Below are 24,075 nucleotides of genomic sequence, written 5' to 3'. Positions count from 1 at the left end.
AGAAGTAATCAATTAGACATGTGCAAATTAATGATTTCACAACTCAAAGTTTACTGACGCACTTTCCTCTCAAAATTTGGTTGACTCCAAAAATTTTGAAGTCAAAGATATTTGTTTCGAGATGCTCATTCATTTATATTTTAACAATCCGATTTGGTTTATTGTCCCATACTTAGCAGTTGATGCCATTCTTTTTCAATCAAGTTATCTTGGCTATTTTTAATTTAACAGCTGCCCTCTCATTTCTTTGTTATCATTGTTAAACAGCTTCCACTCCTAATAGCCTTATTTGTGTCAGTGCTGTTAACATTTCCTATGTGCTCCCAGTACCTGTTAGCTTTTCCAGTGTTCGCATTCTCTCCAATTAGCTTGTGGGCTTCGTTTTCCTCATTGAATTGTGTGCTGTGGCTGCATGTGCTGATCCATCAGGTCATGTGAAGAACATGTTCCTCAATGGCTCTTCTGAGATTAGGATGTCCTTGTCATGCCGTTGACATGTATGTCTTTTGACCTGTGTATGTCTGTAGGTTCCAGAGGACGTAGCCTAATCTTTAGCATCAAACAGTAAAAATCACTGATGAAAGATCGTAGTTTCAGATATTGCCCATTTCCCTGTTTTCTGCAGGCGATACTGTGTGATCTGGGGTATCTGACAGCACATAGCTGACAGCTCTTAAGTGTAGAGCTGACTGACAGCACTAGTGCTGGACTTAAGTGGAAAATCTTTAGCCTTTCTGCAGGTTCATATCATCATTTATCACGTTCCTTATTATCCCAACATAGCCATCAAAGAGTCTGTGTATCTTTTCAAATGAAACTGCGTGTGTGTGTGTGTGTGTGTGTGTGTATTGTGTTTGTATTACATTGTTGGGGCCAAAACCTGTCAATCAAAAAACAAAAAAATTCCCAAAGTATGGTTAAGGTTAGGGCTGGGTAGGGGTTATGGTCATCATGTTGGGATTAGGGTTTTCCCCACAGAAATGAATGGAGGGTCCCTACAAAGATATGATTACAAACCTCTGTGTGTGTGTGTGTGTGTGTGTGCACAGTCCCAGTTTCTCACCATCTTGAACTATCCTGCAGTGTGCCTGGTCCTCTGGTCCTGCACATCACACATTATGTGCTCTGTTATACCTCAGGAGTGCAGAGGAGCTCAGGGTTCGACAGCGGAGGGAATATAACGCGACTGCTTACCAGCTGAAGTCTGTCCCTTGCAGACTGCCAGGGAAGTTCGTTATTCATGCATGTCGTAAAACATTGTACCAATTATTGTGTCTTAAAATCTTTCTTAAAGAACACGAAATGTAGATTTACTAAGTCTGCTGCTGTAACACTTGTTCTTTGCAGAGAGAAATATGAGAGGACATAGTGGTGTGGAAAATTTCATTTTCTCATTACCCTTATGAGTTTCCAGTGAAATATAAAACAATAAAGTCTGATGTTTCTTTTCCAGTGAAACCAAATTGATTTTATTTAGTGTCATAAATGCAAATGACTACATAATATCCTGCACGAGTTGGGATGTTAAGCCATAAAAACCTGTTTTCCCATTTACATGGAAATGCACTCTAAGCCTGTGCTCACCTTATTTGTTCATAATGCTTATTGATTGCAGTATCAAGCACGCAGGCCAGCTGTGCAGTTTGAGTCGAGGTATAGACAGGAACAAACTCGTGAACAGCAGTCTGGGTCGAGGTATAGACAGGAACAAACTCACGAACGGCTTTCTCTGCAAAAGGGCTGGTCTCCGCCGAACACAAGGTGAAGGTGATCGTGGCAGTTAAAGGCACTTCACTTAAGCCTCAGATGAACGTCAGTGAAAGTTATCACAAGTAGTTAATGTTTGCTAACCAGTTACATGCCTTGGCAGCTGTACACTCATGCATCGGATCTTATATCTAAAAAAATGCTTAAACGAGGAAATCATATACAAATACTGGAAATCTACACTTAATACTTGATAAATTTAATTTTAGTATTAGACTATATATGAAGATCCTCTAAGTCACATGATCTTTGAGTATGTTAAACCTTCATTCCATAAACTATACCGTACATACTCAGCTATATAGAGAATAGGTGACATTGAGTTTGAAGGCCAGCGCTCATTAACCATTCCTACTGTGGGTGACAGTTGCATTTAGCATGACCAGAGGCCAGGTATCTGCATGTTTCCCATGTCTGTGCTATTCTGTGTCCATGACATTAACCTTAATACATGATAAAATGTAACTGCTATGTAGGTTGGAGTTTCCCAGTGAAGATCATCTCGATGTTAAGCTATGAGTTAGCCTCCATACAAACATGCAAATAAACTATGACACATTACATACAAGCTAAACGGAAGCAGCAACACACCAATTAGAAAACACAAAAAAAAAAAACATATTTCTGTATTATTGCACTATTACTACACTGCGTAATATGCTAAGCTAACAAGCAAATGACGTTCACGCAAAACATTAACAGCATGTTGTTAAACAGTGAGGTTCCTATACATACAGATTTGGCAAGACTGCTACTTAGTATGATTTCAATATGCTGCTTCTACCATGAAAACTGTTTAACCAAAAAATGATCAGGGTGACATTTGACATCCTCAGGGTTAAACGACCTTCTTTGGTTTGTCAGTTTCCATAATGAATATTTAGCTTTGGTTCCACAGTGCCTAGGGTCATTTGGGGGTGGATCTGTCACATGAAGATGCTATTGATGTGCGAAGCTATTCAGGCGAGAAGGTTTTTATTTTTAGGAATAAAGTTACAATATTCAGAGGGAAGAATCTGAAGTTAAATCAAGTGAAACAGCAAAAATAGCTGAAGAAAACACCACAGTATCGCATTTGAAATTAGCTTAGCTACCATGCTTAGGGAAGTTTAACCTTCGCTATTCATGTGTAACACTAATCCCCAGGACGGGCTTTGACAAATATTCAAAGAAACCGTTTGCACCTTTTCTTCCCAGCCAGCTACTATTCAGGCGTATTATTACACTCACACTCCCCGAAAGCTAACATCTGTAAACACGGAAGTAGGATGAAGGCAATGGGACAATGGCAGGCGTCTCTGTGCTCAAAGGGACTTTAGTTACCCATGAGCTGAACCAGATCTTCAATAAGGAGTTAGAGCAACATCACCATCACCAAGCTTCTCATTTGGCAGGGGGGGCAGAGCTTGCCTTCACAACCCCCCCCGAGAGTGACGTAAATGTTCCAAAAAAGAATTAAGGAACTTTTATTTTCTATCAGCTGTCCCTAGATATAAATAGTCCATAAGCCACCAGAGTTAGTGGCAGTGGAAACCATTGTGGATGCTTTATATCAATGGGGAAACCTGGTATCCTGATGTCTCAAGCATGTTAAGTGTCATTTTTCTGGCTTCTAGCACAGATTGGCCGTTATCCTGAGAGCAGATACTGGCATCATTAAGATACACTTGGAAATTAACACACATTTTCTGTAGTCAAATAGTGACCATCTCACCTAGCAATCCAGTACCCAACTAGATTGTTAACAGAAACTGAAATAGTCACTGAAAAAGTGTAAGTTTTTTTTCCCAAAAATAAAAATGATAAAACAGCCACTTTCAGATTTAAGCATTCTCTCTCAGTGGGAATCAATGTAGTAGTGCAGTGATGCAGTTTGAATACTGTCCAGTGTGCATGTAGAGCTTTCAAAGTGCCAGTGGTGAATGGTACAGATACAGTACATCTTTGTTATCATATAAAAGATCGTTATTAGTGTATATTATTAGTGTATATTATGTATAAGTATGAAGGTGCATACTTACCTGGCAGGGGATCTTGATCGCGAAGGTGGTTCACCCAGAGTGAGGCCCAGCCACTGCCCTGCAGCTGTGCTGACCCCTGCCAGTTCCCCTAATGTGGGAATCTTCACTGCATAATTTCTGGTAGTGGGGGACTGCATTCGCACTCTCCCCTGATTTTTTTTTGTGGCCAGTGGTGGCTTAATGGTTAGGGAAGCACACTTGTAATTGAAAGATTACTGGTTTGAATCCTCATCCAGCAAGGCACCACTGAGGTACCCTGAGCAAGGTACCGCCCCCAAGCACTGCTCCCCAGGTGCTGAATTAGCTCCCCCCTCTAAATGTTACATTGTCACATATGGGTTAAATGCAGAGGACACATTTCATTGTTGTGCACTGTGTGCTGTGGTGTGTCAACAATGACCATTGATCTCTTTAAAGTACGTTAGGACTTGAAGGTAGATTTACATGCTGCTTATGAGTGTCCTATGAATGCATTATGAAGGTGAACAGAATATTCATTGAATGCATTACGAATAAATTATGAAGGTGAACTGGATGTTCTATGAATATTGATTGTATAATGAAGGTGCACTGAATGTTCTCTGAAAGCATTGTGAAAGTGAACTGGATGTTCTAAGAATGCATTATGAAGGTGAACTGGATGTTCTTTGAATGCGTTATGAATCCATTATGAAAGTGGAGTTAGTGTTAAGTTTTACCAAAGAAGCTGAGGGCAAACAGTTTAACCTGGTAGCCATTTCAGCAAAGTCAAGGCCAAAGGCAGCTCCCGCTGTCCCACAATCCTCCTCTCGCACAATCCGGCGTACCTTGCAGCAGTGATACTCACTTGCGGTGCACTCGAGAATAAAAGGCGCTTTTGTAACCCCCCAGGCACAGTCTAAACAGTTTCAACACCAAGTGTGCTGCTTGCAACACACGCTCTGTGTACTCTTGCAGCTGTCTTGTATTGGTTTTTTTGATAAACCGCTTGCTGGCAGGAAGGGGGCCTGGACGGCCTAAGCAAACAGCCTTGCTGGGGCGAGACTGATAAATCGCCGCAATAATGTCATAAATTACCCCAGCCTCTCTGGCTCTTTCACATTAGCGAGGTCCCTGAAAGGTATGCTTTGCCCTTCAATGTGTAAGCTGTATCTAATATGTTTTAACTCAATTGAATGTTTCCAGTAAGCTAGCGGACTAACAAAAGGCCAAATGTACAGACGCTAGTCCACACTAGGAAAAAAATTAGGCTCCTCGCCCTTATTTCCGTAAAACTTTCACAGTAATTACTGCTTGTCTGCAAGGCCGCTTTGCTTAATGCATATTAGTGCACTAGCCTGGAAAATCAACAAAGCAGATATTGTGTGTGCGTGGTTAGTTTTGAAAGGCAACAGAAGTGAAATGACAGCAGGCTGCAGTGACAGACCCTCAGCCCATGGAGACTGAGCGCTTCACCCTTTTGTGTGTTTACTAAGCGTCAGGTGATGTGTGATGTTACGCTTTTAAAATAACAAAAAAGAAAGAAAAAAGACCAAGGAGAGGCATCTGCAAATCACTTTGTTTGTCTTCATTAAAATCAGCATTCAGGCTCTAAAAGTTGTTTCGGGCTTAAGAGCCATTAAGGGATGAACTGAGCCTGACTCACACATCACTGTATTACACCACACACACTGGGGCATGCTCTGGGGCTCCTAAGCAAACTGGAAGTTTCTCTGTAGGTTTCCAGAAGCTTCTAGGAGACTCACCTTTTTTTTCCCTTGAATAAATTAATAAGCAACTACGGTTTTACAATTTGTGAAGATGACTGCTAGGTTTTGAGTAAAAACAGCCCATCATAAATAACTGGGTGAAACCCACAATGAAGAAGATTAACCTCCGTACTATCAGAATATACAAAGTGACCAAAGGCATCAGCAATTAGTAAAATAAACTCCTTACACTGAAATGTTACAATACACATTTATTTCTACATTTTCCACTTTGTATTGGGTTGCACTGTAGTGCCGCTTTGACAACAAGCTGCATGAAACCTCCATAAATACAATATAACATTAAATAAAAGCAGAGGATTAAAAAAAGCGGGCAGGAGCAAAGTGGATTTTTTTTTTTTCGTCCCACATTTTGCATAAGATGAGGGTCAATAGTATCTTGTGGTGGTTGTCAGTAGAGCTGGCAGGACACAGAGCGAGTACTCTCCGTGTAAACATGTGGGCGGACACATCTGTCCCCATCAGTTGAGGAAACTGGGGCATGCAAGAGACAGGCAGGCTGGCTAACAGAGAGCAGCTCCCTGTCAAATGCAAAAGAACACCCAGTACGAGACAACAGAGCCAGCTTATCGGAAGCGATTGCACAAATTCAGGAGACGGACGCGGGATAAAAGAGGTGGCCGTTTTACACATGTTTTCAGCTGATCGAACGAGAAAGTGCCAGAAACAACGCCGTTTCCTGGACAGGTTAAATGGGCACGGAGAAAGAGTATGAGCTCATCATTAAACGTGTGACCACGTGGAAAAACGATCCAGGGGGAGGTCATGCTCCACTGCCCATTCAGTCCATATCGGTCCAAACGCAGGACGCAGCCCTTATATCTGGCTGAGGGGGAGGAATTTCTGGTAGTAACTCTTGGTGACATCGATCATGAGCTCCTGTGTGCATTCCGGGAGCTCTCCCGAGAACAGCCCTGGGGCAGAAGACAGGGAGAAGATCAGCCTGTGAACTACCTTTATATTAAAATCCGCATGCATGAACAGCAAGACAACATGGACGTCTCAGGTGCAGGACATTTCACGCCTGTAATGCTGACATCTCTTTCCAACAGTCTCCTTCCTTGGTTTTTAGGTTGCTATGATAATAGGTAACACTGCTTGTTCACGTGACCAAAGAGGATTCCCGGAGCTGTGTGAGGCTTCTCCTTCAGACCTACCCGGACATCCGGAGAACACCGTGAAAGGAGGGACCACGGTTTCGGGAGGAAGGACAGTGTTGTCCAGAATCTTACAGCAATCCTTCAGGACACATCGTCTTCCCTGAAAAATAAGTGTGTGTGGGGAAGGAGGGCATCTTTATACTTCTAGGTTCAGAGACACGTAACAAATTACACTCTGCTTATACATCTCAGTTGCCTATGAGGCAGGTAGCAGTACAGGATCCCTCCCTGATATGGATCAGCTCAGCACAGCAGCTTTTAGGTCAGTGTCAAAGTTACCGTATTATCTCTGATAAGCAGCCCCAAGCAAACAGGCTAATCAGCAGCTATCTACTTTGGGCTATTCGCACAAGAATAAATCGCAGTCAAGTCTTATCCTACTGCACTTTGTGGGCAAAGGAAAACCTCCAGGAGAGCTGAACAATGACTTTTCATGGTGAGCACAGGAACATCTTGCCAAAACTTTCGGAGGGCATGGAGGTAATTTAGTTATATGTTGTAACTTACGGTACTCCACTGAGGTGTATATGAGACGATTTACACCAGGCAAGTGAGAGAAACTGGTGACAAGCTTTTTGTTAGCTGACTAATGGCCTTTTAACCCATACTTCTGAGGAAACTAGGAGTTCAATGCAGTTCTGATTTGATAAACTATGGAGCAATAAAATGACTATTTAATAAGTCAGTGATTGCTTCTAAAGAATGACTTATAAATGAACAAAAATGCAGAAGGCAAATAAAGGTAGCCACGTGCTCGGCAAGGAGCAGGGTGCGAGAAAGGCGCCGACTAAGCCGCCAAGGGCGCGGCCAACACTCACGATGACACAGTTCTTGCCGATGTGTACGTAGGAGCCGATCTGTGCAGCGTTCACCACACAGTCCTCCTCGATGAACACATGATCGCCGATGTGCAGAGGGAAGAAGGCCACACTGGGGAGAGAGCATAGGCGGGGGGCACACTGTCAGTACCACCCCCGCCAATAACAACATACTACCGCTGCACCGAGGTGGGAATTTTGGCCGAACACCGATAACTGATATCCTTTTGTCAAATACTATCGATACCATAGCGGCACTAAAGCCAGTGACGTTGCTTCTTAAGATTCCATAAATGCGTGTAGCAGCCACATATAATGCAGGCAGAGAGACATCAGCAAAGCAGCACCAACTTGGGAGACTATAGTGAATCACGAACGAGCTGAAGAAATCCCTCATCCTCCACTACGGAAAACGCTGATCGCCCAAAGCAGTCATCTCCATTATTTTAGTAGTTTCGTCTTTATGTAAGTCGCTCTGGCTAATGGTGTCTGCCAAATGCCGCAAATGTATATGTTAATGCCTCTAGCTCTGGCGCAGCTAACTTTGAATATTAACTCAAGCTTAAATGTCGGCCAGCAAGATTGACACATTGGACCAATGGTGTCCTGATTTTTGGAAATTGGACATTGTCAGTATGTTAACCAATGTATTGTGCATCTATCTGTACAAGATTTACTATAATAAAAATTATAATCATTATTATTACACTTTTTTGATCATTGATCCCTGTGGGGAAACTCCCTTTTCGCCTACCCCATCTTGCTCTCCACACAGATACATATGTAGATGAGACCAAGATTAGCCGTGAGGGGCAGCCACCTGCAGTGGCTCCCATGGAGCTGGGACTTACGGGCCTTGCACAAGCCCACTGAGCCACACGCTGCCCCCTATTCATGTGTGACACTGTGGCTCACTGGAGGCCAAAGACATACAGTTAAGCAGCTCTACATTTTCCATAACAGATGATTGGGCAGGCATGTACGATTACGTGCCCTAGAATGGACTGGCACCCCTCCAGGGCTGTGCACTGTACTGCCTGGGATAGGCTACAGGCCACACATGACAATGACCAAGAAAAATAATTAAAGGGTGGACGGACGAATAAATGAATATTATCAGGTTCTGTCAAGTTGCTGTTGACTCCTGAAAACCGCAGGTGGCATTCCTATAAACTTCACTGCTGCAATAATCGTGACAGACTTATTTACAAGTTCCAAAATGTAACTTGCTATTTTTACATTTTCATATGCTATTTTAAAACCAGAACTTATCTAACCACCCTTGCCTTCTAGGAGCTTAGCTTGGATGATCGGAAAGATTACATCGATTAAATATTGCAATCATGTGACATACATGCAAGCCTCAAATTAAATATGAAACAGCATTGGGACAAAAACAGGAAATCCCTTATTTTACCAAAGTGTGCTAATTTTTAACAGACAGGTCAAACTGGTGTTTTGACCATCAATTGTACTCACCAATAATCTCTATCAAACATTTATCAAATCCTTTGTGCCCCCAACATGAAAGATGTCCTGCTAAGTCGTATATAATTTTCCAAAAAGCTCAGTATCAGGATAGAGACACAGAACACAAGACCATGGCCCACCATAACAAACCGGAAGTCATGTGACATGGCGGTGGAGCATTTTAATATGATGATCTGCACACGGTGCCCAAGTGTCACCCAACAGACATCACTTGGCCACTGCTGATGGGGTGAACGTGATTCCAAGTGTTCAGTTTAACCGTCGCTGTTTTTACAGTCGCCTTAAATAATCCACTGTCTCATTAATATGTCTGTAACCTTCGCTCATGCTCCACCGGGCTTCTTAAACACGGTGGTCATAGAAACGGGCGCGGTGACCTCAGGACAAACGGTGGCACCGACAGCCCCCGTATTAAAGAACTTCCTCCCGGCCGGATCTCCGTATCATTAGCGATCTAATGGAACAGAGTGAAGACTAATCCTGCGACCTTCCCCCCAAACCGCCTTCCTATAATCCGTTAGGATTAGCTGCATTATTCTGGAGCAATACAACCTCCTCCATGCTTCGGGTCATGACGAACACTGTACAGAATAGCACACAACAACTTAAAACAATTATTATCTACAAACTCCAGAATTAGCATTAATTAGCATACCGTTTTATACTTTTCACACCACCCACTAGTAATGACTAAGAGCAAGCCAATGGCATGGTAATAAAAGCCACTTTCACTGTGCGTGAGAAAATACATACATGCCTAAATTTATCGCCATACGATTTAAAATCTCTTCCATTCCGTCAATCATATTGTTGCATAGCTAAATACTGACCTCTAGTGGTGAACTACTATTAGTTTTTTTGGCTTCAATTTACATTGAACGTTGCGAGCAATTCAATATATCAATGACAAATGAAAAACGAATTCATTATAAAACTAAGCAAAAAAAAAATAAACAAGGCACCTCTTCCAACCATCTTAACTGTAGTTCTATTTATGTTTTGTCCTACATCATACACAGAAATAGTAAATTAGAGAAACAGATCCACCTCACCCACACTAAATCAGTAAATCAAACTAATGTCAATTTTCATTCATTCATTTGCCATCACGCGGACTCTTATTTTACTCACCCCTTGCTGAACTTTTTGAAAGGAGGGCGAATGACACTCCGACTTTTTATTACACACTGCCTTCCCACTCTGACGTTGGCGAGATCCCCTCGGATGATGCAGTCATTCATGACGATAGTCTGAAAGACAGCCAGAGTGGTGTTTCTACGACAGGACTTAATTCTTACTTGAATTTAAACCATAAAATCTCCAATATGAAAAATGGACTACATTACTAATATAAGAATTGCACAGTTCTACAATATGTACAATACGTTTCCCACTCACTTTGCCATTCAGGACAATGTTCTGGCTGCCGCACAGCACTGACTGTCTGCTTACTTTATTGCCAGATGCCTGCGAAGGAAAATAATGGGTTAGATGAATATTTGTCGACGACAAATGAAGAAGTCAGAGATGCATCTTTAGGCAAGTAATGGCACACGAATATCAAGATATTTCTGAAAAATAAGCAGTACAGCTAGCTAATACCCTCTGACACCCACAAAGCATCCATTTGCGGTCGGCGCTCACACAAATGCAGTAAAGCCCAACATACCGTTTCAATATATTCCGCTTTGTTATACAATATTTCGCTCAATTCCATGGCGGAAACCGATTCTTTAATGAATCGCACAATGACAGTGCTATTTGTTAATAATTTTATACCGCCCTGCGACAGACCCAGGGACACTCCACACCCTGAGTTCCGCTCCACACGAACACTTCCGGTAAGCTGTTCAGACTAATGCTGTCGATCGCCGATTCCTCATGTTTTTACCCACATTGCTTATACTGCTAATATATATTACGATTTGTTGTTTTAAAGAATTTAAAATAATCTTTGAAATATTCCTTTAAATAACTTTTCTAATTTAAAATCATTATTTGATAGATTAAATGTTAACCGAATTCGATTATTTTTGTCTTTGGGGAAAGTTGCGGGAACAAGGTGGAATCTTAAAAAACTAGGAGCTTTAGAGGGAACGGCAACAGAAAATAAGGTCTGCTGATTTATATGAAAACAACTGTGCTGTTTAATTTAGCGTCTTACTTGTCTCTATTTTTGTAATATAGCATTTATCCTAAATATTCCCCTTTGTTATTGTATATAAGTAAAAAGGACAATAAATTGACATCCAAGTTTGGTCTAGCTTAAAGCATCACTGGATTGGCGATAGGGGAAATGCAGACTAGATCGCGAAATTACGGTGCCCCGCATTAACAACCAGTTGTCTAACGGTCACAGAAAGCTGTTGGGTAAGAAGATTTTTGCGTAATGTCATTAACGATGTTATGTGGGTCCGAAATCTTACTGTAACAGACAGATAACGATGCACAACTAATGTGTCTATATATGCGCTGAAAACATGGTATTACTATTAGTAGCTGGATTGCGTGTCGTGATCAATGTCATGTATATGTATATTCTGTTGCAGCAGCTGTGGGATCGTATGCATAATATTCAAGCGAGCATGGAGGACAGCCTGAACACGTTGTTACACGGCGATGACACAGAAATGGTGATTTTCGTTTTCGTGTCTTTTTTCAACAAATGTATTGTACTGTATATACAAATGTACTTGATTACATTGTAATCAACGACAGGACATTACATTACATTGATTAAATTGTAATCAAGCAGTAACTCGACGCATTTCTATTTTTATTGCATTTTCACACATGCAATCAACAATTTCTGATCTTGCTTGTATGTGCTGATGTGTGTATATATATATATATATATAATTTTTTTAGTTAAGGGAAAAATTGGCTTTACTACGGAGAGAGTACAACCGAACTGTTCAGAGATTACGGGTAAGTTTTTTTGTTTTTTTTTTTGCTTGACGTAAACCTTTCTGTGAAGGAGAGAATATTCTTTTGTTTGTATTGTTGCTTAAACTGTGCAACAGTATTGTGAAAAAATACACAATCTCTTAGTATCTGACATTTATTTAGCTATTGATCTGGAACCCCCCCCCCTTAAAAAAACAACAGTGGACTTATGAAGGAGGTAATTTGGTGTTCTTGAGAGAATTATCTTGGATTTTCTCGACTCTCGTCTTTCCAGCGTGCTGAGCGCTCTGAGCTTGTGCGGAAACACGTGAGGAGCAGGATTGCAGAACAGAATCGTTCAGAAGTGGAACAGAGTACTGTTACTTCATCTGACCTAAGTAAGCCCGTGGGTTGTGTGTTTATTAAAGAATAAGGTGTGGGAAGTACAAAGTGGTGAAACAATCCTTTGTTCTTGTTAACAGGTGTTTCCGAGGTGGAAACCCTTGCTTCTGTTACTCCGAGTGACTCTGATGTCTACTGCAGGGGTATGGCTGTCCGGTTCAGTCTGCCACCTGAAACCTACAGCCTGTGCACCCGCCCTGGGGACCTTCCTGGTTCTGCTCCCCTCTCTGACAACCACGCGGTCGACCAGGCAGGAAGCCCAACATCTGGCCGCGGCCACCGCCGCCATTCGGCCCACCGGCTGCGGTCACGGCGGAGCTGGCTGCGCTGGGAGCAGAAGGAGCGCTCAGACTCTCAGAGGAGTGAGAGTGGGGAGAGTTCCACCGGCCAGGGGGATGGTGAGAAGATGGATTCTCTCTTGGTCCCTGTCCTTGCTGAGGACTGTCAGCCTGAGGTTCTGTCCTGCAGCAAGGAGGCAGGCTTTCAGGGTCCTAGTGCCCGGGAGAAATGCAGAGGAAGGGAAGAAGGACTCGATAAACCATTCGATAGGTCTGTCTCCACCCAGGGGAGTCTGAAAGACAACAACAGTGTGGAGAAGTGTGAGTCCTTAGCAGACTCCCTGCTGGGGGAAACCATGCTTTCTGAAACACCAGAGATTGATTTTAGCACCACTAAACCCCTGTCCGTGCCATCCCCCTCGAGGCCATCAGATGGCAATCCAACGTCGGACGAGGCCGGTGAGCAGCGAGGCTCAAGCCCCCCACCCCCGGCATCCGATTCTGGGGAAGTGGGTTGCCTGGACTCCTGCACCATGATCGAAGGGCTGCTTTTCCCGGTGGAGTACTACGTGAGGACCACGCGGAGGATGGCGTCTGCCCAGAGCCACGTAGACCTGGGCGCCGTGATTCAGAGCCAGCTGAGCCACGGCAGGAAGGGCAGAGGACGCCGACGCCGGCCGGCCGGGGGTGTGACCCGTGACAGCCAAACATCTGAGGTCACTTTGCAGCCCCAAGCACTGGGTGCTGAAGGCGAGGACGAGAGCCAGGTTCCTCCGGAACCAAAGAGCTGCCAGAACCATGATACTGACTGTGCCGTCTCCAGACGGTATGCAGGTCGGCGCCAGAAAGGGGGCGGGGCAGGGAGGGGCCGGGGCAGGACCGCCAGAAAGCACTTTAGCCCGCCGACTAAAGTGGGAACAACAGGGCCTGACATAGCAGCAGATTTAATATCTCACACAGGAAACGATGTTCAGACCGCTGAGAAGGAGCTGTACGCTATCTTTCGGACAAATGGCAGAGCAAAAATGTCAGGGTTTAATATTGGTGAGGACAGTTTGCAGAGGGGACAGACAGGTATGTTTTTATTTTTTTCACCCTCTTTGTTTATGGCTGAAAGCATTTTCAGGAAAACCTGTGATCCATTTGCATTCTGCGTGTACCTATGTGTTTGTTTCTCCTGCGTCCTTCTCAGGTACAGATCTATGCGACTCGCTGCTGCTCCAGCCTCCTGGTCCTGTGCAGCAACCCCTGCGTCCCACAGTGCCCCCGTCTGGTGGAGGTAACTTCAACCTGCGTGCCCTCCTCTCCCGCTTCGACGTCAAAGACTTTCACCTTCCCGATGATGAGTTTGGGAGGCTCAAGCTGGACAAGCTTCGATCGTCAGCCACAGCGAGCTTAGACGCCAGCCTGCCTCGTCAGTCCCCCTATAACACTCGTCGAGGGGCATCCCGGACCCCTTTGGGGGCTGACCGTCACAAGTCAGCTGGAAGCTCTGGAGGGCCGGTTGGCAGCCTTGCTGGGACGAATTGCCAGCAGCACATTCAGGTCCTGCCCAATGATGCCCCCCCCCAGCTCCCTAAGGAACTGAGGTCAAGGAATAGTACAGCCCAACAGACTGCGACTGCAACCATGAGGAGCTTCAGGGTCAGGCTTCCAGGTGGAAAACAGGGCAGGAACAACTTCTCTGAAGACGGAGAAGATGGCAGAGTACCTTCACCGGAGTCTAGGTCAAGTCAGCTTAATCCCGTGGTTAGGAACAGCCCAGGTTCCTCCCCGGGTGTCGGGATGGGGGAGGGAGACAGAGGGGGTGTCGCAAATTGCATGGAAGTGGAAGGGGGTGTGGAAGCGAGTCCTGCTGGGATGGCTCTGTCTCCCTGTGTGCTAAACTTCAGCTCTTCTACTCCTGCACACAATGAGAAAAGTGAGAGGCCCGTTCTGCCCTTGTTGGGAAGCCCTACATTCCCCTCCCTGGGGGTCACGCCCGCCTTCTCCGCACACTCCAGCCTGCCTTCACAGAACTGCTCGGCCTCGACTCCCCTGAAAGTGCAGAGTCCCGTCGCCCGGCAGGTCACACCCTCCATGTCACGTGACTCGCAGAGGCACAGGGCAGCTTCTAGTGGAGGCACACCGCCGTCTCTGCTTTGCCAATCCCCAGAGGAGCTAATCCAGTCCCGGAACCCCCTTCCTGCTGAGGTGGTACAGCAGAAGGTTCATGCGATTGAGGTGTCGGCGAATCAGAGTTATTCACCCAAAACACTTCTGCCTTGCTTCTCTGACTCTCTTTCCTCCTCCATCCTTGCCAGTATTACTTCTCAGTGCCGCCAGTCTGCTCCCAGTCCCTCCTTGGACCGCAGTGACATAGATTCCTCACCCCCCTTCGGCGCCGGAGAGGACCCATATACCCCCACACCCCAAACCACCCTCAAAGATGGATCTGCCCCCATGAAAGGGCATGTGGGCAAAAGTCCTCTAGCTGAGACACCTTCAGGGGTGGATCTGGCACCTTCTCTGTCTCCAGGTTCCTCCCAGAAGGGGGACAACGTCGAATCTTTAAATCCCAGTGGGGCGGTCCTGCTGTCTCCATCCCAGGACTGTCCGGAGGCTGGAGAGGGCGAGGCTCCCTGCCTTGTGAATGCGGATGGCAGTATGGGCGGAGCAAGCAGGGATTCACACAGCGATGTGGAGCCTCTGCTTCAGGCTGCCAGCGTGGATAAATGCTCACTGGGAGAGCAGTCGCTGTCTCCAGGAACGGAAGCTGCAGACCAAGACCTGGACAGCTACTTCACCGACTCTGTCTGGCCGCCCTGGGGGCAGGCGTCTTCGTCCCAGGGGCCTTTGGGAAGGCAGGCCGAGACACAAGGCATGGCGCCCCCTACAGAGCGGAGGTCACCTGCTGCTGATATCCTGCAACTTATGCACACTCTGAAGGCAAGTCCAGTCCCTCCGTAGCACCACTCCGTCACGCAGTCCTACACATCTCCCTAATCCAGTCTGCGTGTTGACAGGCTCCGGCAGGCCGCTGCCTGGTGGACGTATGGGGTGTCCGCATGGAGATGGGCTGGAGTGTGGTGACAGCAGAGGAGTGGGCCGTGTCCTTGTGGCAGCAAACCTCTCCTGAACAGTGGTGTCTGCTCCACACCTGGCCTTTCACTGAGGTACCCTCTGCTCTCCTTCATCTAAGGCAGTGGTTCCCAAACTGGGGGGCGCTGAGGTATTGCGGGGGGGGCACACCAATGGCATAGCCTCAGGGGCAAAATAATCTCTTCACAGACTTTATTAAACAAATAAAGCAGCGCAACATTACAGTAAATAATAAATAAACCACTACCTTACGTGTACTATTAGAACATTTCTTAATTTATTTAAACTTTATTTTACAAGGTATATTAATTAACAGGAATGTTAAATCTGCATTAGCATAATTTCAAACTTATGCTGGACTTTTATTTTTAATTGATTGCTCTTTTTTCTCCCACAGTGGTGAAATTGCACCATTTGTATTTTGTAATTGCATTTGTTTCGCTCAGTTAGAAAAGGGAGTTTGAATCTGAACCTGTGTAGTTTGAATGGGGGGGGGGGGGGCTCAATGATGTTCCTATCTAGAAAAGGGGGGCCCTGCAGAGAAAGTTTGGGAACCACTGATCTAAGGTGTGTTTTGGGTGGATGGACCTTCAACATTTGTCTTTCCATCCCAGCACCCAGTCATTGCCCTGCTTCCTGTGCCAGATGCCCCGGGCCTTGTTTGTGCTGCTCTCGGTCAACTGGAGATCAGAGAGGCCAGGTAAAGACCACACACAGACATTGGCAAAGACCCTGGAGCACTCAGGAAATGGATCCTACCTCTAAAGCCCAAATAGCCCAAAGTAGGAACCCAAATGGGATTGAGAATATAGACACTAAAACAAAGTATAATAATAAATACAGAGAATTAGGGGTGCACCGATTGCAGTTTTCTGGCCGATCAACGATCACCGATCCTTAGACAACATTACCTGCCGATCTCGATTTTTTTTTTGCCGATCTTGTTTCTTTCATAACTAAAAGACAATTACTTCAATGTTTCCATTTTTATTGAGTAAATTGATATGAATACTCACAAAACATGAGGTAGTGTCCTCAAATATAAATGAACATATAAATGAGCATTGCTGTTTGAACTACAAAATCATATTTTTTCATCCTCTTTTTTCTCATTTTCTCATTCTCTTTTATGGTATAAAATTTCCAAACTGAGGACATGTTGCCTCGAACTCCCCCTCCTCCTTTTTCTTCTTCTTCCTCCTGCACGGCAGCACAGGTGTGACGTATTGGGCGGGCGGGAGGGAGGCAGCCTGCACTGCACCTCTCTCGGGAATGGGAGAAAAGGCTGATTTAAAAGCATATAACTAAGATCGGTGGATCTCATGGGAATATGGTCGATTTCTGATCCCCTCAAATTAACGTGATCGAGGCCGATAGATCGGTGCGCCGATCGATCGGTGCACCCCTACAGAGAATATGATGGTTGCTGGAGACATGTGCGATTAACATTTCAAATCGGCTTTGAAACACAGGTTCGAAAACGCTTCAGTGCTCCATTTCTGAGCAAAATGTGAACCTTTGCTTCCTGGAAATCTGCTTCATTCCTTATTAAATGTTTGGAAGGGGATGTTCCCTGTTTAGGTTTTTATGAATGTTGTTTTATTTTGGAGGAATGCTTACTATGTACGTGTCTGTCTACAGTGTGCAGATTCATGCTCTTTGTTTATTGGTTCGTAATCAGTGCTATAGCGCCATCCACCATGACTATCTGTCCCCCTGTTCAGGATCCTTTCCTTCGTCAATGCTGGAGGCCCGTTCTCCCAGTCGGTGCTGTGCACTGGGGAGATCCAGGCAGTGCTGGGGGTGTCTGAGGGCAGACTGGTCTGCTGCGCCTCCTCTGGGTCGACTCAGACGGTGACTGTGGCCCAGCTGACGAAGGACGGCAGGTACCCCAGAGAAATGCTGAGATGGAGGCGATGGGTGAATCCCAATACCAAGAAAACAAAAACCATACTTGAAGTCTTGGCAAGACCGGTCTTGCTAACTTGCCTTCCAAGAACAAACTTGGGGAGCAATGAATTGGATTGGATTGGTCTTGTTTGGCGAGGATGCAACCAGTATGTCCTTGATATTTTTGGGGCGGAGCAAGAACAACATTCGGTGATTTTCACCATCCTCTGAACTTGTGTTCTTAGTATTGGAACTGGTCTTCGTCAAAGGACGATGATGTAGAATGGGTAAATGTGGACACAAGTACGGTCAAGTATGCAAGCTGAGATTCACCCTCTGCATTGCTTTGTCCTTTTTTGTGTCACTTGCTTTGATGTGTCTGTGATGTGTCTGTGATGTGTCTGTGATGTGTCTGTGATGTGTCTGTGATGTGTCTGTGATGCTGTTACACAGTGACGGCCTTGTCCTCCTGTAGGCCGCAGAAGTCGCTCTCACTGGTGTCTCCTGGGCAGGGTGTCCACGCTCTGGCCCCTGTGGAAGGAGAGCCGGACGCTCTAATTGGCTCCACAGACGCCGGCCATCTGCTCCTCTGGTCAGCGACTCTTTCTAATAAACTGTCCGTGAAATATGGCATTTAGTCAGTCCAGACAGACATACCTCTGTCGTTACAATCATCAAAGGTTTTAGTAAAACAGTAAAAGTCAAAGGAATTCACATTTTTATCTTTGCTACCAGGAATATGAGGACTGGTAACCTGCTGCAGAGTTTTGCCCTGGGGGAGTGTCTTCTAGGAGCCACGTGTCTAAGAGGATACTCAGAGGGTGTAAGTGTAAAGATTATGGCTGGGAGGCTGTCACTGATTATGTTACAGCATCGGTAAATCCCAGATGGCACTGCATCTGAGCAGAGCATTTTTTTCTGACATTGCTTCAGGGTGTCCTGTTCATGTTGCTCCAGCATAAGTTTCTCAGTCAGGAAGATGGCGTGCTCTTCTCTCTGATCGCCACAAACCCCATCACGGCTCGATACGTCTTGGCCCACAGCCTGATCCAGCCTGCGCTGTGCTTAGGGAGGTATGACCCAGTAGCGCCTCCTGCTGGTACCTCAGACATATAACTGGCACTATTCGGACTAACGTTTCCCTTATGTCCTTCCGGATAGGTTCACGGATGTGGACGTGTGTGGATCGTCACTGGCGGTGGCATTCCAGTGTGGGACGTTGGCTACATGGGATCTCCACCAGTGGGACTTGCTGGCCAGGCTGGCCCGTGCCCCAGAGGAAGGCTGTAATGTTGTTCGCTGGGCAGGTCCCAGCTCCCTGCTGATAGGAAACCTCAGTGGAGATGTGTCCCTATACCAGTATACAGGAGGGCACTGTGCTGCTAAACCAGAGTAATGCCTCTTCCTCACCTACACACATATGTACGCGCACACACACACTGCACCGGTATTCAGGTCTGCATCTCACTTCTTCCCGCTGCTAATAGTTTGCATGTTTGGGACTTGTGTTGCATCAGTGCTTTCGCTCTACACAACAGCCACTGAGCAAGAAAGACACATTCTTGTTCAAAGTATTTTAACTTTTTACGCAAACCAGAGGACAGTTTTAAAAAATGTTCTGTGCTTTGAGATTCTGTAATCATTCAGTTGAAGAGCAGTTCAGGTCTCCCAAACTAGTTCTAAATGCCTTCCAGACCTCTCCAAAAGACACTGATATAAGCGGGATGTTTGTTTTTAATGCCATTGATTTAGAATGTCATTTTAATTATTAATACGAGTACAGCTATTGATAGCGGGGTTTTCTGTTATTTATATTGTGTTATACACAGATAAAACATAAATGTTTAGTAATAAGATAAAAGTAATCTTTTCAAAAAACAAAAAAAACAAGATCATAAATAAATTTCTGCATTTTGGAAAGTGTGTGTATGTGTATATACGTATATGTGTATTTATGTATGTACTCTATATACAGTATATATATATTTACTGTGTATATATTATAATACATATATATATAATTATGAGAGTGAATTCTGTGATCAGAGGAACCCTTCACGGAAATGCCCATGACTGGATGTTTTTTGTCCTTCACGCCACATTCTCTGTAAACTCTTGACACTGCAATGTGTGAAAATCGCAGCAAGGTGGCACTTCTTGAGGTGCTGGAACCATTATGTCTGATTGCAACAATCACACCACATTTAAATTGCCACTACTACACCAATGACATCGAGACCTTCTCTCTCAAAGACACCACGGTCTCCACTCAGATCTCTGCATGCCTGGCTGATATCACAGCCTGGATGAGGGACCATCACCTCCAGCTTAACCTCTCCAAGACTGAGCTTCGTCTTCCCTGCCAGTCCTACCATCCACCATGACATCGCTGTTCAGCTTGATTCATCCATACTGTCTCCATCACTTTCTGGCTGGAATCTAAGGGTAATGATAGATGTCAGCTGTCCTTTGCTGAGCAGATCACAGCGCTCTCCTGATCTTATAGGTTTACCCTCTATAATATCAGGAAGATCAGGCCTTTTATGTCTAACTATGCAGCTCAGCTTCAGGTCCAGAGACTTGTCACCTCAACTCTCTGCTAGCAGGTCTACCAGCTTGTGCTATCAGACCACTGCAGGTGATTCAAAATACAGTAGCTTGTCTGATATTCATTCAGTCTAAACATTCTTATGTCACATCCCTCCACACTTGCACGTGCTTGGTGCTGGCTTACCAGTCCATCAAAAGACTCATCAAAAGGCCTGTGTCTCCTCTCACCTTCTTTGTTCAGCGAACCAAAGCTGCATGGAACTTCCTCTGCTACCTGAGAAGTGTCGCTCCTGATGGTTCTCTTGTGAGGTTTCCCTATAGTAGAATTCACCTACGAATCACGTTCTGTCATTAGACTGTCCACCTTCATGAAACACCTCAAGATCTGTCAGTTCCATGAATTCCTCTACTAACCTGATGCCACTTAATGTTCTTTGAATGCTGTTGTTACATTAGATTCTCACTTTGTGAGAAGTTGATGTGTAGTTGTTGATAGTTGTATAGCTCCTGCTTTCACTTGTACCTGGACATTCACTGGAAGCTCAGGTTCGCTACGCTTATGCCCAGTTGACTCCTTGACAGCATAAATGTTTGCAGTAGAAGCCTTTTGCCTTGCTTGTACGTCTCATTGGACAAATGTCTGCTAAATATATATACAAATATAAATACATTAGCTATTCTAATGCTCAGATGAACAACAACTGAACCTCTGCACCCTGTCTTGTTTGGAGGTGAAGGCTGTTTCTATAAACAAGGAGGTGTACCTAGGATACTGGTGACAGAGTGTCTAAATGGTTTAAAGATTCAATTACAGATGGTAAGCCTATTATACAGGTGCATCTCACTAAATTAGGATATCATCGAAAAGCACATTTATTTCAGTAAATCAATTCAAAAAGTGAAACCCATATATTATATAGCTTTATTACTCACAGTGATATATGTCAAGCATTTATTTCTTTTCATTTTGATGATTAAGGCTTATAGCTAATGAAAACCCCAAAATCCAGAAAATTTGAATAATACATAAGACCAATACAAAAAATGATTTTTAAGACAGATATGTTGGCCTACTGAAAACTACATCCATGTGGGCACCTGATACTTGGTCGGGTCTCCTTTTGCATGCATTACTGCATCAATGCGGCGTGGCATGGAGATGATCAGCCTGCGGCACTGCTGAGGTGTTATGGAAGCCCAGGATGCTTTGATAGCGACCTTCAGCTCGACTGCATTGCATGTTTTGAAGGAAATTGCACGTCTTGGGGTTCTGGGATTTGGTTGGTGTGAATGGCCCAATTTCTATTTTTTGTTCTTTAAGGAAATATTGCACTGTTAAATATGCATAAGGCAGGGGTCATCAACCTTTTTGAAACAGAGCTGCTTCACGGGTACCAAGCCATACAAAGGACTACCAGTTTGAATAATAATACCTGGCCTAAGGTATTATTTTTATATTATTTTTGTGAATTTATATTGCCTTAGGTTCCACTTTGTTTTGAGGGACTTTTATTTTGAAATTACGTGCATAGCTTTCGTAATAGTTCTTAAGGCAAGATAAAAAAAAAGGGGGTACTGAGCGAAGGTAAAGAAAAGGAGATGGGAAATAAGCTGAAATAGAATGATTTGCACCCTCCAAAGCGGCACAAGGTTAGTGTTCATGAAAAGGCACGGTTAATGTTTGTTAATGTTTTGTTTGTGGTGATTCTGACTGAACTGAGAACTTTTACTCTTCCACTAAGTTGGTAATATGCTATGTTACTGTATTAAAATGGATGAGAGAGGGATATAGGGCTCTCGAAGGAACAAACAGGCACACTTAGGTTCACTCAAAAACACTTTAATACAAGTAATACACGATAACTTCGTATTAAAATCAATATCAATATATCAATTTAAAAGCAATGCAAAATAACCTTGTACCACAAACGATATAGAATAGCATATATATAAAAGAAATAATAAAATATAGACAATGCAAATTATTATCACGAGCGGTGATAATTAATCCCCATTAGTCAATTAAACGTATAAGCAGCTGCAAAACTATTTACACTCGGACGTGCCATCATCACCCATCTTCACACATGGACTGGGGAGCCCTTTTCAGTCCTGGCAAGAGACCAACACGTGAGTCCCGAGAAAGTGCCGGGCGATACGCGCTCTATCCCACGGCTGAGCTCCGGTCAGTACTGGGATCTCCCCCTTCCTTTATAGTAAATTTAGCGTTGCGTGCGGGCAGGGGGTAAGCTGGCCAGGCTCACCCCTTCCCCCCAGGCAATATGTACTGCAATTCCCCCTTTTGTCCGAGTGATGCTGCTTGCGATAACAAACTACAATATTGCCAATAGGCAATATAGGGTGCTGTATACCAACCCCCCCATCTCCTGAAACCAAGATAAGAATTCTGCATGCTGATCTAATGGCCCAGATTAGCATCCTGGCTTCTTTATTTATTTATGGCAAAATTAGGTTTTACAGGGGATCGGTAAATAACGAGTTCGTGCAGTCTAGTAACATTCGGGGTGAATTATGGACGATTGATCTGAATTTCAGGATGATCAGTCCACACACGATCAGAATTAATCCACAATTACAACTTCCCAGAATATTATAGTAAAGGATTAATTCCATATCACGTGGGTGACGTAATCATCCGCGAATTCATCTTAATACAGTTACATGGCACCGTCTATAAAGGTAATGCATTTGTCTTGTGCTCTGCCCAGCTCTTACGTTGGTTGATTGGATTATTGGTTGATTAGCTCAAATATTTCAATAAACAATAAAATCATCAGTCAAGCCTTGACCATCTTTTGGGGGAGATGCTACAGTTGGCATCATAGGGAAATCATGGGATAAGTATGGAGCTGGTTTGCAAAACAGGCTTAAGTGTAGATTTCTGTAATAACTCCAGCACAGTAGGTGGCAGTATGAATCGCTGACTCTTCTTTTAGGGTTAATGTTGCCATTAGGGTTAGATTTGGTATTGGAATTAAGAAACTTGGAAGATAGATGATGGATGGAAAAAGCAAGAAATACAGTGTTATTTAAACACCATAGGCCTAAATGAGCACAAATTTAAAATGGATTTCCCCTAGATTTTAAAACCTTTGTTATTTTTAAGTTTCCTGCAGAGGTACCCACAATAATCAGTTATTTTTCTTTATAATAAGAACATAAAAACTATACAAACAAGAGGAGGCCATTCGGCCCATCGAGCTCGCTTGGGGAAATATTGCATGTCTGCATTGACATATACATCCCTTTTTGCAAATATTGACAACAAACCACCAAACCGATTTATGCAGCACAAATCTGTTTTCACACATAAGATTACTGGGATGATAATACAGTAATTTTGAAGTGCGTCTCAAGCATGTTCCACATAATGTGCCAGCTAAGATTATTCATAAACTGCTTCATCCCTGGGGAACCAAGCCCACCCTTTCATTATAGGAAAAACATGGCCAAAATGATCATACAGACCCAGTGAACTCAAAAACAGGTGTTTTGTAAAAATAACCCTTTCCCAGTCCATGTTATGAAATGTGCCATATACGACCCGCTGGGCTGTTCCAACTTGTTAATTTCACCTATGAAATAATTCTAATTTTCAAAATGCATTTATTGAGTTTTCCTTTTCATCAGTCACCATGTGCTGGCAATAAAACACAGGCTTCAAACATGTCAACCCATCAAGAAACAGGTCAAATGAACAGACCTGCAAAAAGGTGTACTACACACAGAAAGTTTACTTGTCTTTTGCACCACCTGTATTCCCTGTTGGCTGGTGTTGAGCACATGGATCATCATCATCATCATCACAGTTGCCAGAAAAGTTTAAAAACCATCCAAAACCTAGTTTTGTTCTACACTATCTAAACATTATAACTGATGATGCAATATTTCTGCTGCCACTTACCTACTCACAGCTTGACAGGTGAATCTTTGCAGCATGTATAGCAACTACCTCAAAACTC

The 24,075-nt window shown here is 44.1% G+C and overlaps 2 protein-coding genes and 1 non-coding gene across 8 annotated transcripts; 2 read left to right on the top strand and 1 right to left on the bottom strand.

Moving 5' to 3' along the window:
* Positions 1 to 3,780: 3,780 nt before the first annotated feature.
* LOC111845583 (U1 spliceosomal RNA) lies at positions 3,781 to 3,940 on the top strand. The gene has a single exon (XR_002838667.2). It is a non-coding gene; the product is annotated as a U1 spliceosomal RNA (small nuclear RNA).
* Positions 3,941 to 5,712: 1,772 nt separating this feature from the next.
* Positions 5,713 to 10,806, bottom strand: dctn5 (dynactin 5). Its single transcript, XM_023815081.2, has 6 exons — positions 10,675 to 10,806; positions 10,404 to 10,472; positions 10,137 to 10,255; positions 7,515 to 7,626; positions 6,694 to 6,796; positions 5,713 to 6,450 (listed from the first exon to the last, which is right to left on the bottom strand). The coding sequence occupies exons 1-6, from the start codon at positions 10,720 to 10,722 to the stop codon at positions 6,353 to 6,355; spliced, it is 549 nt and encodes a 182-aa protein (XP_023670849.1). The 5' UTR covers positions 10,723 to 10,806; the 3' UTR covers positions 5,713 to 6,352.
* Positions 10,721 to 19,462, top strand: palb2 (partner and localizer of BRCA2). 6 transcript variants are annotated; one of them, XM_023815074.2, is made up of 13 exons: positions 10,721 to 10,846; positions 11,558 to 11,638; positions 11,874 to 11,933; positions 12,187 to 12,289; positions 12,374 to 13,645; positions 13,764 to 15,499; positions 15,577 to 15,726; positions 16,267 to 16,352; positions 17,377 to 17,538; positions 18,018 to 18,134; positions 18,278 to 18,365; positions 18,476 to 18,615; positions 18,704 to 19,462. In XM_023815074.2, exons 1-13 carry the CDS (start codon positions 10,721 to 10,723, stop codon positions 18,936 to 18,938), a joined length of 4,356 nt encoding a protein of 1,451 aa, XP_023670842.2. In that variant the 3' UTR covers positions 18,939 to 19,462. The 6 variants fall into 6 exon arrangements, with proteins under 6 accessions (XP_023670842.2, XP_023670841.2, XP_023670846.2 ...); XM_023815073.2 differs by having other exon boundaries at positions 11,555 to 11,638; XM_023815078.2 differs by lacking the exon at positions 10,721 to 10,846 and adding an exon at positions 10,881 to 11,119.
* The last annotated feature ends 4,613 nt before the right edge of the window (positions 19,463 to 24,075 follow it).

Source organism: Paramormyrops kingsleyae, chromosome 5, assembly GCF_048594095.1.
Source record: "Paramormyrops kingsleyae isolate MSU_618 chromosome 5, PKINGS_0.4, whole genome shotgun sequence".
Lineage (NCBI taxonomy): Eukaryota > Metazoa > Chordata > Actinopteri > Osteoglossiformes > Mormyridae > Paramormyrops > Paramormyrops kingsleyae.
The sequence above is the reverse complement of the archived record's forward strand: the minus strand, read 5'-3'. Positions and strand labels throughout refer to the sequence as shown.

What these genes read in the sequence shown, in the direction of transcription:
- palb2 (XM_023815073.2), top strand. Translation starts at nt 10,721, where the DNA reads ATGGCGGAAACCGATTCTTTAATGAATCGCACAATGACAGTGCTATTT. An exon ending in TGTTACTTCATCTGACCTAA is followed by an intron (nt 12,290 to 12,373) that starts GTAAGCCCGTGG and finishes TCTTGTTAACAG; the next exon opens with GTGTTTCCGAGGTGGAAACC. An exon ending in TTTGCAGAGGGGACAGACAG is followed by an intron (nt 13,646 to 13,763) that starts GTATGTTTTTAT and finishes CGTCCTTCTCAG; the next exon opens with GTACAGATCTATGCGACTCG.
- dctn5 (XM_023815081.2), bottom strand. Translation starts at nt 10,722, where the DNA reads ATGGAATTGAGCGAAATATTGTATAACAAAGCGGAATATATTGAAACG. An exon ending in ACATTGTCCTGAATGGCAAA is followed by an intron (nt 10,256 to 10,403) that starts GTGAGTGGGAAA and finishes GCTGTCTTTCAG; the next exon opens with ACTATCGTCATGAATGACTG. An exon ending in TTCAAAAAGTTCAGCAAGGG is followed by an intron (nt 7,627 to 10,136) that starts GTGAGTAAAATA and finishes CTCTCTCCCCAG; the next exon opens with TGTGGCCTTCTTCCCTCTGC.